This window comes from Lepidothrix coronata, unplaced genomic scaffold, assembly GCF_001604755.1.
Source record: "Lepidothrix coronata isolate B3197 unplaced genomic scaffold, Lepidothrix_coronata-1.0 Scaffold69, whole genome shotgun sequence".
In the NCBI taxonomy this organism is placed as follows: domain Eukaryota; kingdom Metazoa; phylum Chordata; class Aves; order Passeriformes; family Pipridae; genus Lepidothrix; species Lepidothrix coronata.
Genome location: NW_016690249.1, coordinates 4,441,404 through 4,462,455, shown reverse-complemented (window position 1 = coordinate 4,462,455; position 21,052 = coordinate 4,441,404). Strand labels below are relative to the sequence as shown.

General features: G+C 42.4%; 1 protein-coding gene across 5 annotated transcripts; it reads right to left on the bottom strand.

Annotated features, from left to right (window-relative positions):
- Positions 1 to 213: 213 nt before the first annotated feature.
- SERTM1 (serine rich and transmembrane domain containing 1) lies at positions 214 to 18,164 on the bottom strand. Of its 5 annotated transcripts, none has more exons than XR_001875434.1 (4): positions 17,114 to 17,629; positions 10,582 to 10,677; positions 1,118 to 3,462; positions 214 to 438 (listed from the first exon to the last, which is right to left on the bottom strand). XR_001875434.1 is itself a non-coding variant. In XM_017818674.1 (4 exons), the coding sequence occupies exon 4, from the start codon at positions 3,280 to 3,282 to the stop codon at positions 2,959 to 2,961; it is 324 nt and encodes a 107-aa protein (XP_017674163.1). In that variant the 5' UTR covers positions 3,283 to 3,462; positions 4,146 to 4,288; positions 10,582 to 10,677; positions 17,114 to 17,627; the 3' UTR covers positions 2,837 to 2,958. The 5 variants fall into 5 exon arrangements, 3 of the variants coding, with proteins under 3 accessions (XP_017674163.1, XP_017674162.1, XP_017674161.1); XR_001875435.1 differs by having other exon boundaries at positions 214 to 379; XM_017818674.1 differs by lacking the exon at positions 214 to 438 and adding an exon at positions 4,146 to 4,288 and having other exon boundaries at positions 2,837 to 3,462; positions 17,114 to 17,627.
- Between the last annotated feature and the right edge of the window lie 2,888 nt (positions 18,165 to 21,052).

The following is a 21,052-nucleotide window of genomic DNA, read 5'->3' as shown; positions in this document are numbered from 1 at the left end:
AGGAATGGACATAGGAAAAAAAAATCCTGCAACTCTAGTTAATAGAATAGAATATTTTCTGTTGGAAGGGACCTACAGTGACCATCTAGTCCAACTGCCTGACCACTCCAGGGTTTACCAAAAGTTAAGAGCATGTTAAGGGCATTGTCTAAGTGCCTCTGACAGGCTTGGGGTATCAACCACCTCTCTAGGAATCCTGTTCCAGTGTTGTCAAGTTAACTCAGTCTCAGGTTGTCAGATTGGTTTGTTTTTTCTTTCCTCTTTTTTTTTCTTGAAGAACTGGTACTTAGCAATCCTCAAAAATGCCATGGTGCTTTTCTCCTGTGGCTTCTCCTGATGCTATTTTGTTGGATCCTACTTGTTTCTGCTCAGATCTGTCCTGAAGAGAACAGGTGCAACTCAGCTGAAATCAGGACGACTATACAATCCCATATGTCACTGCAGAGTGGGGAAAAAATTAATAGCGTCTAGTAAACTACAAAGCAAAATCAAATGTGTGGTTTCAGTTATTGTTGCTACTTTTTGCAGTCTGAAAAATACTTTTTGCTCTTGTGAAGTTTGACAACAGCCAGTTGAACAAAGTCCATGGGGTTTTAACAGTCTGTATTTTAATATTAAATGTCTCCATATCTGCAAGTATAAACACATTGCTGGGAACAAATACCCATCTCAACCTCTGGTCTCATCTCTGGTTTTGATTAAATTTCTGCATTTGCAGCAGAGGAAGCAACTAATTTACAACTTTGCCAGTAAGAGAAGATAGCTGAACAGTTGCCCTGTCTTGATTTACAGTTCATTTATTTTTATCTGCCAGTCAACACACAAATACATTCTGTTACAGGTTTAGGATTTGGAAGAGCTTTCAGAAAGGAAATAATATTTCATGACCCCTCTTAAATAGTTACCTCTTTTCTCACAGCAATTACAGTGAAAAGTGACATACAAGAAATTTTTGTCTAGATGAATAAAATATTCCAAGCAATAAATATATTCATCAAACCAGTTTGACTCAGGGAACCTGAAGGCTTAAATTCTTTATTAGTCAGCAAGTTCTTTGACTTTGTAAGGAGCTAATCACCACAGTAAGTCATTATCACTTACCATACTCTATACTCACTTTAAAAAATTGAAAACACCGACTCCAGAATCATCTGTGTTGTTTTGCTGAGAAGCTGCATTTATAATGATTATATTTACACTGGGCTTTCCAAATTTCTCTTTTAAAGCCTGTGTAATAAATGACAGTCTGTCTTGTTGACGAACACAATGACAGGTTTGCAGGAGGCATAAATCTGGTTGGGAGGTCTTCTGCAGCTCTGTAACCTCTAAGCCTGCTGGGTAGTAGGCTTGCCATGCAAGGAGAGGGCAGCTGCCCTGTGTTCCTGTTGAGACCAATCCATCTCCCAGAGCTGTTATGCCTGCTGTTATGTCAGCAACAGGAACAGCAGTGACATCACTTCCTCGGGTCTCTGCAGTAGCTTGGACCCTGCTATGAGAGCAAAAGTTGCATGGGCTTGAGTGGCAGGATGGGGCTGTGCTTGCACAGTGCAGTAAGGAAAACAAGGCATCACACTGCAGTATGTGGCTGCAGTCCTAGCAGGTCACACTTGGCATTCCGAATCACTACTTTGAATGTTTGGCTTGATTTAAAGCCCAGCTGACCAAAGGATCCTGTTCATAAAGCTTCCAGTTATTTTACTGCAGAAATTGAGTGATGTGTTACATTTTGGGCTGGGGGAATCATAACCCAAACTATGACATGGCAAAAAGGAATGAGACTGATGAAACATCAGCCATTTCTCTCCCTCTCATCTCTGGCCTTTCCTTATGCTGATGGAGAAAATGGGCAGGGCCACTGCCATTTTCCTGCCCATCCCTTCCTACCCTCTGCAGGTACAGCTCTGAGGGTCAGGGCACAGGTCTGCCTGGCCATAACGCAGATCCTCAAGTCCCCGCTCCACCCCAGTGTGCATTTGTGAAATCACAGGACAAAACCTGGCCCAGAAAGTCTTCACCAGTACAAGTAATTTCTGTCCCTGCTAGCCCTGCTCACATGAGTACAAATATCTTGTGCCTAAAGGACAGTTTAGGAGCTATTCCCTTGCAAACTATATTTGTTGATTGCAGGTCTTTTAAAAGAAATCACTAGTTTGTCCTGGTATCCAGTAAGAATAAGCTACAGTATTAGTGAAGAATGCAAAGGAGTTGAGTGGTATTTATGATTCAGCAGCAAAAGCTGCCCCCTGGAGGAACAAGTCATTAAGCAAATGAGCTGCAACAGGTCTAAAAATACCTCCACACATTCGATAGTATTGTTATTAAAGTTGCTTTACTAAGTTAACCAGAGACTCAAAAACTGAAATACAGACTTTATACAGAACGAGTTGGGAGTACAAATAAACACAGGCAATGTTCTTCAAGAAATGGATTTTAGTTGTGTTTTATAAACATCAAAAAAGAATGAAAATTAAAAAAAAAAAGAAACAATACCAACAGCTTCAAATTTTCATAATATTTATAATTTAAGCAGATTTTTTTTTATACTTTTGCAATAGGGATTTCATTCAGAAGTCCTTATATAATTAAAAAATTAGAAAGAAAATTAGTCAGCATATTACTGACACAAAACCAAGGAAGGAGTCACAACTAGGGCAGAAAAATGACACATCAAGTTAAAACTGTATTACAATTTGGCAGGAATGCTCTTAATGAATACCATATATGTGTGAGAAAGAGACAGCATCACTATTACAGGCAAGAAATGATGATCAAGTATCATTATCCATAGTCCAAAATGAAAATTAGTTAAAGAGGAAATGAAGACTAGAAAAGGAAAGGGGAAAAAAATAAGGAAACTTAAAAAACGTCCTCTTCCTAATAGTCTTCTGAGGTGAATGTTGCATGCATTACCTCCCCAAGAAACTAGACAGAGCTCTTCCATTCCCCTTTCATTTAGTTTCATGAAGAAAGGTTTGAGAGAGCAGAGCGCTGGGAAGAAATACTACAAACCTCTAAATTAGTGAACGAACTTCCAGCATCACTATTGTATTCTGGGTAGGAGGAACTGGAAGAAATTATGTTTTTCAGCCTCTGAAGTGCAATGATCAATAGCAAAAGGAGAAAAGCTAAGAGGCTAAGGAATATAGAAACATAGACATAAACATTGGATAAACGGCCAGGTGATGAATCCACTGAAGTTGAAAGAGATGTGGGATACAGCTCCAGAAAAGTCCCATTTTCCATGTTTCCTGCAAATCCAGATGAAGGGTCAGGTTCTGACATTACTGGATTTGTGTTTTAAAAATCACAACAGATCTTGTATTCAAAGGTTTTAGTAGAATAAAAAGGGTTTATATTAAGCGAGCATTTTTCCATCACAACGGTGAGATGACGAGTCAGACAGTGAACAAATTTATCCTTTACTGCTCAAGCCAGGACAATTTAAGATCATATCCTTTGGAACTGCAAATAAAAAAAAGAGGCAAGATTAATTTACTAGCAGATAATGTGCACCTGATACAATTTAGCTCTTAAGAGTTACAAGTTATTATTCCTTAGCACAAAGCTGCAATTCTTAAAAAATTAGCTAGGAACTATCTGCATATCTCAATTTTCCAAAATGCAGGGATTAGGAGAAATCCTACTGAATCCTAATGAATTAAAATTGACTTCTCCACCATGAGTTGTTTAACTGAAAGGCACAATCAAAAATGTGCTTTATATGGGACAGAGATATTGGAATCCAAATCTATCTAGTGGAAAAAATCTAGTCAAGGAATGAAACCCCTTCTCAAGACTTCAGCTCCTCAACCTAGATGAGCAAGGCCACCCAACATCACAATGGATGATGAATCCGTTAGCCACTTACTCCATAGTGTCTTGCTAGAGGTACCCAGAATGAGAAAATCTGCCAGACTTGCTTTCTTACTATGTATTTTTAAAATGGTTTGAATGGTTTCAAGTATCAAAATGCATCTTGCTGTAATTCTGCCATGGCAGATCTCAATGGCAGGTAGGTTTCAGTGAAGTGATGCAGCTTCTGACACCTACAATCAAAATCCTAAGGGAATGGGCGGCCCTGTCAGCTTAGCAAGCACAAGGTGACTATCTAAGGGCAGCAAACACTAACTGGGAAGAGATCCCACCTTTGAAAAAGCTTTGCCTCCAGCCATTTGTCAGAACCTGGAAGCTCCAGTGCTGGCAAAGGTCAGAGCAGCACAGGATAAGCAGATCAGGGAATGCTAGGATGCTTTCCTTTAAACGAACATAATCAGTCCCCTGGTGCAGGCTGGAAGCATAAGAGAAGACTTGGTGATGGGGAATTGCTTGTAAAAAGCTGACATGCTGTAGCTGAATTACATGGCATAACCCTTGCTTTTGTTTTGGTACAAAAGAGATAATGCAAGTTGCACACAAGGTAGGAAATTAAGATCATTCTCTGCATATAATCACTCACATGCAATCTTGCCATCCATCCATTCATGGTCAGCCTCTCACTGCAGATACCAAGGCACCACAAGGAAAGTCAGCAAGCTTTCCTCCCACAAGGAAAACAATATCCATACAGAACTACCTTCCCAGTGTGATTCCTCTCATCCTGACCATGGTTTCAGCCATGTCCTGTGGTCCCAGTTCAATACAATTATCTCTGACTCACATTTAGAAGCTTTGAGGAGAATTCCACTGATTTTCATAGTGATAGAGAGCACAAACACCATCAGCATCAGTCAGAGAGACAGAAGCAGACCTTGAAGTGATGATGTGACAGCCTGCAGTCTTTCCTTCTCTGTGTCACAAAACCGCCCAAGTATCTATCTGAGTTTCCATGGGAGTGTCCCACTACTGTTCCCAGCAACGACCTGCCTTACAATTTTTCCTTTAAATATGCAACTTTTTCTAACTTTCTTCAAGTACCTCCTTCTTCAAGAGGCTGACACTTTTTGAAATTAGGTGTGACCTCAAAAGCCCCAACCTGAACTAAGGATGCTTTAAAAGTATAAGGTATTTAAAATTCCTAGACGTTTGCTTTCCAGACACTGAAGTTATTTGCATAGTTACCTACTGTACTTTGGCACTGTAAATTAAATTTAGGTTATGCTATATGCCATTAAAAGCCCTAAGTGCCTGAGTAAACAAGTACTACATTAAGTGGTAAGTAGAATTTAATTGTACATTTTTAGCCAAGATGGCTAAACTCCCTTTTATCTGCATGGACAGGATGGCCAGATCACAACTGCCTTTGGGAATGAAAGATAGCCACTCCTAACCCCAAATATGCCCAGGCATTGCTTGAAGGGTGCTAGCTGGCCAAAACCATGCCAGGAGGTCAGTTTGCTAATTCAACAGGAGCCTATGTCCTGGCCTGGATTAATTTACTACTACACACACATCCATAATGCTTTTATGGACAAAAGGCTACATTCCAGATGTTATTTTATTGTTTATTGCTTTTATTGTTTTATAGTGGAGCTTTTGATAGTCTTAACCAAGCATCCCAATAGCCTACAAGAGATGCAGGAGTACAGAACTGCACCTACATATACCAGAAAAAAATATTCTTACCCTTGTGGTATATAACTCATACTGATGCATAAAATATGCTAAACCAAAACAATTTTATAACCTTAATAGTATTAAGCTCCACAGGAAACGGTATTTGTTGTACCTCGTGAAATAACTCATAACAGACTGAACAAAGAGAGATCCTTATGAGATTATACTCCTTTTGAACTGTCTTTAATTTAGTGATCCAAAATTAACTAATGGAACAATATGTGTTCATTTCATGTTCTGGAAGTAGTTAAGTGTGTTATAGCTAATTTATCCTTTTTAAAAAATAAGCTTTGATATAGGAGATATTTATCCTTAATTACTCGTCATAATGAAAAGCAGATCCATTATTAATTGAATTGCTCTATAATAACTTAAGGAATTAATTCACATGAATTCTTTAACATGGCAGAAGTTAAAAGTCTTTAAATTTTTCACAAATTTTAAACCTACTACATTCTAATTTTATCATTAACACTTTTGGCCCTGCTACAAGGAAGAACTTTGGCATGGTACTTTTTTTGAAGTTAGTGAAAAACCTATGGTCTTAAACTGGACTAATCAGAACTTCAGTTAAGCAGAGATGTGAGTGCTTTGATAAATCAGAGCTTTTATAGGTCTTACACCATCACCCAGGCTACTTTTAACTGAGTATTTTGTAATGAGGTCAGAGACACTGTAAAAATTCTGATTCCAAATGATTATGGCCTAGATTCCAGTTGTCTCACTAACACTGTGTAGTGACGCGATGTGTAAATGTATCTTTGGCTAAAGTGGATAGTATTTTAGGAAGAAAAAAAAAATCTGCGTTGTTTTAAACACAGAGATAAAAATGCGGACCTAAAGTCTAAGGTCCTACTCAGTCTAAAAGGATTTTTACCAACCATCTGCACCCTTTTGGAGTAAAATGGCAGAATCATACAGATGTGAACATATCTGGTCCTGACAATTCAGTAGTTTTCATAGGAAAGGTACAAAATGCATAAGAAATAAAACAGATCTGATCCTGCTCCCTGATGATGATTCCTGGTGCTGTTCCAGCATGGTGATCCTGCCAGAGAGCAGCCAGGACGGCTCAGCCGGCAATGTGTGGCAGGGGTGCAAACACCATTCTGAACCTCGTGCAACTCCATGGTTCTAGGGCTGCACAAACCTCTGCCATGCTGCAAATTAGACCTCACAGCCTTTGAGAGCCTAGTTTTATTCAGTGCACCACATCTACCACTTCGGCTGAGGTTTCTACTTCTGCTGGGAGAAGATAGCAAGTGGCATGAACCATTTGTCTCTCTTACCCCAATTCTCCCAAAGGAATAATCCCCATAAAGCCAGATGTCAGCTTCACCTTCCTGTTTGGTAATTGGTTTTTTTGCACTTCTGAAAGTGAAACAGAACAACACCATAACATCTAGCACAAACCTAGTCCCAAAAAATGACTGGGAATTTTGTCACTGACTTCAAAGCGTGGCAAAAATAGCTAACTGCAATAAACCCATTGTCTTTGTGAGAGTCATAAACTGATCAAGGAATTTAACAAAGGAGCCAAAGTTTTCAAATTCTGTAGTGGTCCCTGCCTTCCCTTCATCTATTGTTGGAAAGCTGAGTTGGTTTAAGGCAAAGAATTAATTGAAAGTGTTGTTCCTGAATGACTGCAGATGGAGAAGAATTCTGACTCTATTTGACAGGAGAAGGCTTTCCAGCTAACTCCTGAAAACTCCTGGGACAGGAGAACTGGGACCTGCCTGCTGGGGAACTCAGATTTTGTGGTGTAGCTGGATCTGGATTACTTTGTCAGAGGCACTTCTGCAGTGCCAGGGTAGGGTTCTGTGACTTGAGGAGTCGTCCTGAGTCATTGAGTCCTGCCCCACTGCCAAAAGGCCCAAGTGCCTTTCTGACACTGGCTAATTTTTCCTGTTGCTATTACTCCATTGTTACAGCAGACTTGCTGCTCCAATGGACAAACTGCTTAGAAGATTCACACATTTCAGTAAAACAACTCACTGTTCCAAGAAGGCAAAGACTCTACCTCCAAGCTCTGCTGGTTTTAGATGTACAAGAGAGCAAAACCTTGTTCTGTTTACTTTAGTCCCCAAATATGAGGGTTGGCACACAAGGAGAGGCTCTCCTAGACACATGGTGTCATTTGTACATCCTGGCTTTTCAACCAAAACCACTATTTAAGTATTTTCTTCAATGTGTGCATTGTTTCTCCATTCATGTCTTCGGTATAAATCACCTTCCACAGGTGAGAACAACCACTCATATCCCAAGGGTAGGCCTACCTGGCAGATACTATAGGCAGGCTCAGTTGGAGTTTTTAATATTTTCTTTAATCCTGTGGTAAGTGGGAGATAGGCAAAGAGGCATTCAATAGAAGGAGGGCAAACTGGGTAGGTGATGGATCAAGCAAGGCATCACTATGTAAAAGGTCAGTACCAGGTACCGCGTAGTACCATGCCCAGGTAGCCATGCCAGAGCTATCCACTGTTTGCATATTTGGTCATAAAAACTATTTTGTCAGACAATGCAAATGTGGTCAGGAGCAGAGGCCTCACAATTAGCATATGCCCTGAGTACCAAATTATAGGTAACATATGTAATTTAATCTTTAGGATTGCTGAGACAGTAGTCATCTCCTTGTTCAAACTAAGGTGAATGTTAAATGAGAATGCAACACTACACAGGATGGCATGCAGCAAACTGAACTTTTTCATAGTCCCAATGTCATAAATGCTTTACCATCCAGCCATCTGTATTGCATGCCTCCACACACCTTGATGGAACAACTCTATTTCTCCAGGCTCAGTGAAATATTATTTAATGGAGCATACTCACAACCACTGAAACTCTAAAAACTGAGGAACAGGAAGCAAAGATAAGTCTGGTAGATTGAATTTCTTGGGAGTTTATTGGCCATAGAAAAGGACTTTGTTTTCTTGGTTCTTCCTGTGCTTTTGTGACTACAAGCTGAGAAATACCTTGGCTGTTTCAGAGGCTTCAAAATGTTTAAGCAGAGAGACAGATTGACATCAAAGAAAACCAGCATTTTTATGCAAAATAAACTAATATTTTTGTCACAATCTCCCATGAACTCTTTCTTTACAGGTAGAAGGTATTCTAGAAAGCCCTTATTGTAAACAATTTCTAACATGAGAGCTTAATTTGCCTTTAGCATAGTTACAAGAGTGAGGTCCCTCATTCGGCTAAACTTCAATATGCTGTTAATTGTACCTGCCTTCCTTTAAAATCCTCTTGGCTGATTTCAGCCCAATGTATACAGAAAGGCAGAGGATGAGTGCAACAAAAGGGATAGATTTAATCTTCAAAAGAGAGGGCTCTGTGAAGCGGGACAGGGAGTTCCTCACTGACCCATGCAGGACAGCTGAAGAAGCTTGCCCACATCAGATGTCTCTGGATCCTTGCAAAGGGAGCCTCTGACCACCAAACTTCATTATTTTGTACACACTGCCATCCTGTGAATCTAATTCCCATGCTAGCACATGTGTGTCTCAGATGACATGGAGATAAAGGTCAAAGCAGCACATCACACTAGTGGAATAATGCATCCACTATGGATGACTTGGGACCATGCCCGTGATGGGGAGGATCTGGTGGTTAGCAGATCCTAGATGGCACTGGAAATCTGGCTAGAAAATGGCTAGGAAAGGGAGATGAGTTGCAAGATGGTAGTCTGGGCCTGTGCAAAAATTGCTTCCTCTGTATGAGGCAAATAGCTCTTTGTTTTGGGTAGGAGAGGGGAGGCAGAGGACATTTATTAAAGGTGACACTATTAAAGAACTCTCAAGTGTGTTCTCTGCTCCATTTTGCCCTTTTGTAAAGTTAATGCCAGGAGTGAGCAGATAATGATATCATTCTCTCATGAGCTGAAACCAGAACCACCTCTCCTTTGTTCAGCATCAGGGTAGGAAGAGTAGGAGGTTCCCAGGTGATATGATGATGCCAGATACAGGATGAGACCTCCTCATCTCTAAAGGTGTGTCGCCCTTCCCCAAGTTCTGTTATCATAGTGATTGCTTCCAAAAGCTGGCAGCAAGAGTTCACTAGATCAATACATGTATGAAGGCCAGTGAGCTTCTGGTTTCATCTTCCCCCTCACCGCCTTTGTTTTCTACATTTATTTCCTTTAGCACATAGGACTATATTACCAATATTGTCTTTCCAGCTAACTGGTAACACAAAGTATTTAATGCCAATAAAAATATGCTTGCACGCTCATATTGAAGGGCTGAATGAACTTCAAGTACTGTGAACACTTCAGCCTTGAAAACCAATTTGCTCTAGACTGGAAAAATATAGCAATTTAAAATCATGCGACTAAATAAGATGGTAGCTCTAGACAGAAAAAAGAAGTAAGTAACATCTTATTCCATTGAAAATGTAGGTAGGAAAGGCAAAGAATGAGTGCTCACTTGGAGTTTACCAAGAATATGCACCTTAATACTTCTTATTCTTGCATAAATGCCTTTGGCAATTAAAAGACCTGAAGTAATTAGGATACTTCTTTTTTCCATTACAGTTGGACCCTTCAGAAGCAGAAAATCTCTTTACCACTCTGCCTGGCAAACAGGATCAGTGGGCAACTGACTCAATAAAATAGAGCACAGCAGGAAAAGAAAAAAACTATTTCCTGCCACAAGCAAAGTTTTCCTTTTAATTTATGATCTAATTTCATTTTTTTATTATGATTTAATATGATTTAAATTTATGTCTTTGAAAATCTAAGAGGACAAGTGCCCAGATGGCTTGGCTGCGGGTTAAAATCAAGTTATATTTTGTTTGGGGTTTCATGTGGGGATGGGAAAAGGAAACTTTCAGAGCCATAAGGATACTTAGATTAATTCAGATAGGCTCAAATGATTCAATAATTCACATTTCCCATGGATCTCCAGACTATAGAGTAATTTATATTAATGTAAAGCAAAGACATCATGACCTCAGATCAGACCCAGAACCTGTCAATTGAATCTGGTCTTTAACAGAAAAACAAGCAAGGAGAAAGAATAAAATACTTACAAGCAGGAAGAAGATATGGGGATACAAGCCAAATGTCCAATGTGCAGGTTGGTTATCACACCCAAATCTAAAGGGACTGTATGGTGAGAAAAGCACCTATAAAAAAGCAAATAAAAGCTTTAGTAATCAAAGTTTAGTAATAACTACAATAGTAATAAAAAACAAGGAGGAAAAGTGCTCAATTTTGACTGCTCTTAGTGCCAGAAATTTCAGAAAAAAACCAAACCAACTGGAATCCTGGCTTGTGTTTTATTCCTGCTAGCGACATCCTTCTGCTGTCCAGTTACAGCACTGCATGTGCAATATAAAAACCATGATCTTGAACTCTGCTTTACAGCCATTCTTTGATAACACCTTTCTCCTCTTCTTTTGCAATGTGCTCCAGGACCAAGACAGACATCTGTCCCATGGCACCTTTCTAAGCAATGAAGCACTGTATCTGCACTCCAATTCATTTTGCATTATCCTCTAAAAATTTCTGCCAAGAATCAGCCCTTTCAGATTACACACTATTATTTATTTAATCTCTTTATTTCAGACTATCTGCAGTTTAAGTTCACATACCTGAAATACCCAAACTGAATGCTGTATATGCACAGGGATAATTAGAAGAATTGTGTGTGCTACATGCATTCAATATCTAGAATTAAAATGTAGCCCCTGAACTGTTTTTAATAAAGTAAGTTAAATATCTTTTATATGAAGAAACAATCCCAGAATTTTGCAGATTAAAGCAAAAGTAGGGCTACCTTCAAAATGATCCTCCCCTCTGGGAGAGAAAAGACACTTTCACAATCATTGTACCTCTCAGAGCTCTACCTTTTCAGCACATTTGGTTCAACTGCTTTAGAGAAGCAGATCTCTGGGGATGGATGTTAACGCATTGTTATGTTGCTTTCATCCCTTCAATCACTGAATCACTTATGGTTTAAACCTCTCCAAGTTCAATAAAGAAAATTATCTAATGCAGCTGTTAAAAGTCAGTATTGTTGAAATCCAAATGTTTTGATAACTTGACTATAGTAATGTTCTACCCAAAGAAGTTAGACAGCTTCCTGACCATCTCGCTATGCAGAAGGAGAGGCAGGAGGCTGCAGATTAACATCAATGTCAGCTTCCCTGAGGATCGACCCAGGACATCCTCTGGATGTGAGGGCATGCACCATGCCACCTTGTCCAGAAGCAGGTAGGCTGAAGCAGGTGGTGCTACTAGGATGGAGAGCAGGTACAAGAGCCCCCGTATACCTTTTCTGCAGCAAATATGCCTCATGTAACAAAGAGCTCTATACTGTCTCCCTCAGTTTTTTCTGCTCACAGCAGGCACCCTTTCCCTTCCCTTCCCTTTACTTCTTTCAGAACAGTTCTCTTGGGGGAAAGAGGCATGAATCTCTGCAACAGGGACTGTATCTTCAACCAAGACAAGTATAAATGATTTTGCTTCTTTTCCAGCTTTCTCTTGTCTCTCTACTCCCAGATCCACAGAGCACTGCTTTTGCCCATTTAGTCCTTCATTCACCCCAATAGCTGGTGAGGCGAAGGAAACGGAGCCCACCAAGTCTTGAGCTAATTAAACAAGCCAGAGACGTAGTGCAAAACACAAGGCATCCTCAAGGCTCCTTAAATTCAGGCATCTTATTCAAATGGCAAGTGTACACAGTGAGATGGGGAGGTCTGAGCTTTTGATTACCTTTGAAGAATAAATATCTGAACCAGTTTGATTACTTTTGAAAAACAGAGAAATATTTGGACCAGAACATCAAGAAGCTTATCTTCAGAAGACCCCGGGCATACACAGTTGTATTCCACAGTCCTTCATCCTTGCACCACTCTAATGCCCTTCACAGCTATTTTCACTGTCTCAGCTGCAGATATAGACCACAGAAGGATTTGGCCCAAACAATGTATTCATTCTCACTGACATCAAGATATGTGAAAAGCAGAGACCTATCTTTTTCCTGTATCTCTCAGGATGTGAATGGAGTGAGGAGTCTCACTGCTGTACATCTAGGACCTCAGACAGGGAAATGGGGTCCTTCTGGTCCTGCCTCCCATGGGAGGCAATTTGAATCTCACCCCAAAGGACATACAGTCGCCAGGGAAATTAGTCTCCTTGTGCTGAAAATTGCTGGTTGCTGAAAAAACCCACCCAAAACTCAACAGTCTACTCTTCGCTGACAACAGTGATGGTGTCCAGTCCCAGCTTTATTCCCTTCATTGCCACTCTGAATAACTTTTGTTATTGACACTCAGCCAAATTCAACCCAAGCAGAAACCTCAAAAACCTTTGAGTTTCTGAAGTTTAATGATAGTGGGTGATCAGATAGAGGGGACATGAAGGTTCACAGAGCCATTTGGTTGCCCCTAATAGCTTTAAATCTTGGTAATTGACTTCTACAGACAAACACAGCTGCTTAGTTGTTACTGTCAAAGTAAAAGACCCCAGGTGCCCAGCTGGAAAAGAGGTCCAGAGCAAGGCTAGACAAGGAAGAGGGAGAAACCAGTGGGTATCAGGAATCCTTAATTTCTGCATTTTGTGTAATGACTTCTTGTTTGATTTCTTGCAACCCCAGATTTGGAAGTTTTGTTTGAATAGAAGATTTAGTGTAGTGTGGAATGACTGCCTAATGAGAAACGAAAATTCTGCTAAAATCCATTTTCCTCAGTGGAACAAGTATATGAAAATATTTCAACTGTTCCTGCCTTGTTGTCTCCTTTCATGGTTGAGTCATCCCATTCCTGCTACCCCTCCTTGCCAAAGCCACAAGTGGCTGTGTGGAGCATCCCACTGACACTGATAAGCCTTTCAGGAGAAGGTGCCATCCAGCCTGGGGGTGGGGGGATGAAGGGGGATAGGGGAGAGGAGTGGTGATGTAATTAATCTCAGAACAAACAAAAAGTAATTAAACTTTGCTACCTCATGCCTGACTCTTAACATGGCCTGCTGATAACCACCTTTTAAATTTGACACAAACAGACTGGCGCTGGGCTCCACAACTGGGGCCAAATGGCCAGTGCACTGGAGGGCTGTGCACTGTGTTTGCCCTTCCTGAAGCCACACAGACTTCTCCTGGGGCAGTGCTTCAGCTCCTCCACATTGTTTACTCAGAGCAAAACCTACCAGATAAAACATCAAGCCCCAGGGCAAGCAGTCCTTGTTATCAGAGCCTGCTTTCATTTTCCATCACGCTCACGCTAACAACTTGCAGGGCTCAGACCCTCAGGTTCAGCATTCCTCCAGGTAAAGGGGGGAAAAAACCCTCAGAAGTATGGGCATAGTCCCCTTCATGTACAAGGAATACAGTTTTAGGACAAAATGTGGCTAAATCTGGAATTGAATGGATTTGAGATCTCTATTGTCTCTTTCAGTGCTGCAGCACAGCAACCTGCCCAGTGCCAGATGAGGTGGCTGCACACAGGAGTGTACCTGAGAGCCTGCATCTCTCACTCCATATGGGCACATCCACTCTCATCTCGGGAGACCTCTGTGCAGACTTCAGCAAGGGGCTCTGCTGAACAATAAGTGGCCTTTATCTTTGCTAGTCAATGGGATTATTAGTTCTTAACTAACGAAGCTGTGACCCAGTAAGTGGAGTCCTGATTAATACGAAAACACTTTCCTATTGTAAAATTCAGTTGACATACTGGCTTCAAAGTATTTTATAAAAACAAAGGATATAGTACATATCAAACCCAAAAATGTCAAGCAGATTTCATTTTAACTTAGAAATCCTGACACAATATAAAGCTAGGACAGAATTTTGTACACTTGGCTCAAAAGGAATCTCTCTTAATGCATCATTTTGCTTCAGATTTTTTTTGTCTCCAAAAAAGGCAGATTGTAGTACCCATTACATACTGTGAACTTAAATGCAAGGGAATTTTAGGCACAAATGTGCTATCACAGTAACTATCACTGTAACTCTGCTTCCAGACTCCAGTGGCTCAGCGTACTTTACCAAGAAAAGTAAGAAAACAACCTTCTCCTTTGATTCTGTTTCCCCTCACTGATATAACAAAGATCTCTATCCTTGTGACATTCATTATTTTATCAATGCAGGCTGCATGCACACCCTCCCTTGACAAAGAGACCATGGCATTATCCTATCTGTGTTTGTGTGCCTTATATTTACATATAGTCACTGTTTGCAAAACAGTCTGCAATAACTTAGGCAAAGATACAACACTATTGCAAAGGGAGTCACATTGAACCACGCTGAGCTATGTAAGCATAAGGGGGCAGGGTTGCACCTGAAATGCCAAAAAAGAACAAGCAAGGATAACATGGACTATGAAAGGAGACTTTCTGCTGGTGCTAGATGGAGTGATCTTTCAAGAAGTGCCTCTCAGATGTCCTAGCTTTAGAGGACAACGTTGAGCTCAAATCCAGAGCCAGAGTAATTCCAGTGACAGGGATGGTGGCAGCAGTGGTGAAGGCTGGTCTTAAGCATCTCACCAGATGCTGAAGGCATCAAAGCAAAAACAAATGTGCCGGGACATTTCAAGGAAATTAAAGAAATTATGGACAAGGTGCCTACATGAAACTACAAGTAAGTGCAAGGTGGAGCTTGGGGAAACAAAAAGATGATGGCTTGAGGGAGAAAGATGCTGAGAGTACAGGCTGATCAAAGCCCAGGAGGTATGTCTTCGTAAAGCTGGAGAGGTGGTACATCATGTATGGAGACACCTGAAAGTGAAGCCTGAGACTGACACGTCCAATGTAGGGGAGAAGGGGGAGCAGCAGAAGGACTGACAAAGAAGGGAGATGCAGATGAAGTGGCAGGCTAAGAGGTGGGTTTTGCAGCAGCGCCATGGATCGACTGTGTCATAACAGGATTTCCTCTGCGCAAGCCAGGAAAAGGAGGTAACCGGAGTCATGAAGACACAGGGGGAGGAGTGCTTGCAAAAGAGTGCAGGAGGTAGAGGTGAAAATATATTGACTTTTTAGTAATGGACTTTTAAAATTCCAAGTCTCAAACCTATCAGAAACATCACATTTTTCAGCAACTTCTGAATACACTCTGTCGTTAAGATAATTCCTCTTCTTCTTCTGCATAGATAGGGTGCCAGGGGGAAAAACTGCATTGCTTCCTGGCTCTGATGAGGAATTTACAGAATAAGCTTATAATTTCCACTGCACCACTAAGACCCAACTATGAACAAAGACACTTGCCAGACACGAGCTATCCCGAGTTCAGCCTTTTACATCTGAATAGGTTAACAAAATGCAAACGGCAATAACTTCATATACATACAGTCATCTACATGGTGATAGTACCAGATTAGACTTTGATGCTGAAATAGCCCAGGACCCCTTCCCCACCAGTTCATGGTCCTACAGCATTTATCCTCTTGACAGCAAAGCACACTTACTAGATATAGCAAGTAGCAGTCAGCAGGCAGGCAAGCCTGTTCACCAGAGCAGAGGAAAGCTGGGGAAACATGAGGGAGGCAGGGGTGAGATGCCTGCCTTTCCTTCCCCCACCTCGGGTGACATGAATGACCAAGTCTGAGAAAGAAGTGGGGAACGAAGGCAGCCAGTATACAGCTACAACCAGCAACAATCTCTAAAGAGAAAAAGCCCTTCTAGGCATTATAGAGAGAAAGCAGCTGGTGGTTTCAGGTTGCCTTTCGTTTTGGTCTGTTCAGGCACAGAAAAGTCATAGTGGGTTCAAAATGACTGTAAAAAGCAAAATCACAAGGAAACAGACATCAACCCTCCGTCTGGATCCCTTATCAGAATAAAACTGCCAGCATGATATACATCCTGTAGGGTCCAGATTTTATACGTCTCCACCTTTCTCCCATTCTACTATAATTAACTAAGAATTAAATTTAATAATAGTCAATATGCATTCCTAACTGTCGTTGCTTATATAAATGTTAATCAACATGGCAAATGCTCAGCCTTTTACCACTATTTTCACAATTTTCCTCTAACTGCTTAGCATTTGCAAGCGTAGGAAGAGTTTGTTCTGTTCCAAACTTTATTACCTCTACCAAAATGATGTTGTAACAGCCTGCAGCTTTTAGCTAGACATAAAGTGTTTGTGCACCCATCCTGTTTTCTTTTTTCTACTGCTGTGCTGTCTAAGCTCAGCTCTTCTCTCGGTACGTTAGATAGGCATGTTACAATTTATTTGCAGAGGGAGCAATTCTTTTCCCGCCATCTTCCTGCAAACAATGTGAAAGAGCACACTCATGGCAATCTGTGATGGGCAATCTATGCCCACAGAGCCAAGAATGTGCTTTCATAGTGATGACCCAATGCTCTGCACTATCACACCCCTGGTCTGCAGTAGCTTTCAGCGATGGAAACCAGCCTGTGCCTCCCTTCTCTCCGCATCCCTCCTTCCAGAACCAGCACAACCCCGATGCTGTCTCCACGCTCTCCTAGAACGTTCCCCTTTCTGCCTCCAACAAAAGCAATTTCTCCGAACCGAAGAAGCGTTCATTCAATTCAAACACTTTGACAAACCACGAAGTCAGTTAGGCTAAAAACAGGTTCTTTACAAAACACAGGCCTAACACGTACCTCAGTTAAACGCTTCTGAAAATCAAATGCCCTTGGTTACGGCACAGGACAGGCAAACCGCTGAGAAGGCTCTCTCGGAGCAGCAGCACCGGCGAGGCACGGCGGGCGCTGCTCCTGAGCTTACGGCGGCTTCCCAAACCCGCCGGGACCCGCCTCAGCCGGTGCCGGACAGCGGGAGGAGCAGCCCCGGCGCTGCGGGACGTGCGAGCAACAGCGCCCGGCCGCCGGGCAGCCCTGCCGGCCGAGGGCAGGAACAACGCGCACGGGGTACTAGGGCAGGGGGGAAAAAAAGCACCCCAAACCCGGAGTGCCCACCTCCCTTGGAAAATGAAGGCGGCTGACCCCGCCGGGATGCTCCGGCTCAGGCGCAACCGGCAGCGCGGCACCTTCCTGCCCGCAGCCGCCCCGCTGGGGCCGGGGCAGCTCCGCTCACCGCTCTCCGCTCACCACGCCCGGCTCCCACTGCGGCTCCTCCTGCCCGGCTCGGGCTCCGGTTCCGGCCCCGGCTCCCGCTGCCGTCTGTCCCGCGCGGCCGCGGAGGCAGCACCGCCCCCGGCCCGGCCCCCGCCCGGCCCCGCCGCCCTCTGTCCGGTGCCTCTCACTGCTGCGGGGCCGCGGAGGAGGAGAGCAGCCGCTGCCGCATCGCCCCGTACGGGCGGTCTGTGATGTGGCGGGGGCTAAGGGCTGGGGACTGGGGGTCGTCCCGCCCGCCCAGCGCGCCCTCTGTGTGCGAGCCTGGGAGAGGCGCTGCGCTCACGTGGAAGGGGAGGTGAACCCCCCCCCCGCCTCACTGGCGTTGGAGGGTGGAAGTCACCGGCCATCGCACAAACCCGCCCCAACACCTGGCTCTTACCATCCCACGGCTGTCCTACAGCATACATCCCCGGGGCTGATCCTTTTCCAAAGAGACCATGTGAAGTTCGTATCCCACAGGGCAGAGCGACCCGTGGGAAACGCGTGCTCCTTCGGGGCAAACCGTCTGCATAGGGTCAGATAGTGGCAGCACAACCGGGAGCTGGGCACAGCGAGGGAGTGGGTTAGAAAAGCGGCTCCCTGGGAAGTGGAAACTTGCAGGCGTCTTTCTAAAACTCTTCCAAGTTTTCAAGGTCTCTCAGGGATACTCTGATATCATGTACCTGGCAGTGAGTTAATAGTTGTGCCAAGACCAACTGAGATAGTGACTATAAGGTAGTGTAAATAACAATAAAATCTGGCTTCCCTAGTTTATTTGGATCATGACTTACCTACAGATATCACATGCTCTGGAATCAAATAGTGAGAAAATGCTGGCTGGATCAGGAGCATTTTCTTCTGTGGACACTGTGGAAGGAAAGGCTCAGCTGGCTTCTGGTATACTTGTCTCATCCACTATGATTTTTTTGGCCAAATGACTTTACTGTGGGTTAGAAATCAGTGATGAGCACTGTGAAGAGCAGATGGGGAGTTTAATGCACCCTCTGCAGCTCAGTCTTGTATCTGGCTAATGTCCATGTGAACTTCTGAAAGGATGTTGGGAAAGGTTGTTCTTCATTTTAAATTGCTCTTAGGGAGCTGTGCAGTTCTTAACGTGCTGTGGAGGCACTTCTGTGAATTGTGCTTTCTTTGATACAGTCTACACAGTTTCAGTAGAAGAGTAACTTGGAATATTATGGTACAGTCACTTTTGGAAGAACAAGACATATGAAGAAGTATAAAACTTAAAGGGAAAATCATTCCCAAGACTGAACCATATTTCTCTTTGATAAAACCGGTGAGTGCAGTGGCATAAAAAAGAGATGAGGTTGGCTTTGAAGTGGCAAAAATGCCCTTTCTGTTTCACCTCTGAAAAAGGAAGTAAATGTTTTTGTGGATTTGGGGGTGTTTTTTTATTTAGGTATGGCTTTTCAGGGTGGAAAGTCATGTGCATGGTATATGAACACAAAAAGAATAGCCTATCAGTTAATGCTATGATATCCCTAACTTGGAAGCAGACCACTGCCTCACTTCAACTTGCAGCCACTGCAGAAAAGGGCACATTTGACAGTGAACTTGCTGATTGCATGATCTTTTGTGGAAATAAGACACAAAGCCTGTTGAAACTGTAGGGAAAGAAAAATTGTAGGCACCTACTACACTACTGGCAATGATTAGATTAGTTGTGAAGAACCCTGCTGAAACCATTTTAAAAAATACCAAGAATTTGCTATATCTTTTCTTATTTGTGTACTCAGACTAGAGGACTCTTTGGTACAAGCCCCGTGTCTGGGATGTCGCTGGATATAAACAGAGACAGATGGTGCGTTAAAGTTCTCAACATCGATTTTGCAGATAGGAGCCCAGGTACAAAACTCTAAGGAGATAGGAGCAGCAAAAGTGGTAAAGCAAAATGATTCGATCTTGAAAAAAGAAAGAAGCCAAGAGAAATGCTTCTGTTATAGCTTAGTTGTTCTAGCAGTGGAACTGCAAGCTGGGACATACAGCAAGAGTTTCCCCAAGGTCAAGCAAGAGGAAGACAAGGAAAGGTAGATGCAACAGAGCTGAAGTGACTGCTAAGCCAGGCATGCTGTTGCTAGCACTGGCCACAAAAATCAGTATTTTCTAAAGAAAATTAATTATGATCCCTTGGACTTTTATCACTTTACTGGATTTTAGTTCAAAGCCTAATCCTCTGAGGAATAAGGAAATTCCTAAGTGCTTCCTACTGACGACCATGCTTATCCCACATCATCAGCCATAGTCACTAGTAATCCTTGCCTCTAGAAGAAACTCAGAAGTCAGATCTAGATCTATCCAGTAAGTCTCACAATCTCAACCTACATAATGTAGGTTAGGTCATATCATCCTATCTTGTACAGCTACAAAAAAATACCAGTACTTAGGCAATGAGTGGGAATTCATTTTTGCAGCTGTGCTCTGATTTTTCACTCTTTTCCTGAATAAAGCAGCTCTCAAGGGGAGGTGAACAGCACTGCTAGAAGAGAGTACGATTTGTTCAGCAAAGGAGAACAGGGTAGAAAGGCTTTTGTGCTTCTTGGAGGTCACTGGTATTTCTTTAAGTGTTTTAGATTGGGTCACATCACTGATGTCCTGCTGCTCTTTGTGGCTTGTCCTTTTGCTGTGAGCTGCTCAGTGGCACTGCATAAAGCTGCACCAGAGGAGCTGTCAGCAAGATCAGGCCTCTCAGTCAACTCTGGAGGCTGTGTCAGCACCTCATGCAGAGGCCATGGTAGTGGGAAGTGCTGCAGCTCCAAAGTAATTAAGTTGCTCTTTTATTGCTCTTCCTCCTTCTGGCTTTTTGTGCAAACAGCACAGTGTGAGCTGGCCCTTCCTCAGGACAGTGTCTTTCATGCAAATATGTCTCAAAATGTTTTGCAATTATAAAATATACCAATAGAGCATTAAACAGAGAAATGGGAAGACAGTTTCAGAGAAGGTTAGGAAAAGAGAAGACAGTACAGCAAAGCAGAAAAAAATATATGGAGTCTTCAGATGGTGAGAATACAAAAAAAAAAGATAATTACAAAGCCACTTTTTTTTTCTTTTCTTTTCTTTTTTTTTTTTTTAAATACAGTTGCAGCCAGATAAGTACTGACTTTGCCTTGGAGTCAGAGCATGAGGTTGAAGGTCAGGAGAGTGCACTGGGTGGGTATGGTTGACTCTGTGGTTCTGGCCTGGAAAGGGCACATCAAGGAGACATGGCTTGACTGTTGCTCAGTGAGATTAGGCCTCCAGAGCTCAGTGTCATTCTTGCTGCTACTAGATTGCCTACAAGACAGCATGGCTATAGTGAATTTAATAGCTTTTCTGCCTTAGAATGCAGAAAAGTATGGGAAATTCCATATTACTGCTATTATTATTACTGCTTTGTTGGTTCTGGATATGATTTCCTCTACCAGCTCAGAGTCATTAGGTGGTGGAGTAAGCAAACACTTTCTTAATTCCTCCATGTGGCAGGAATGT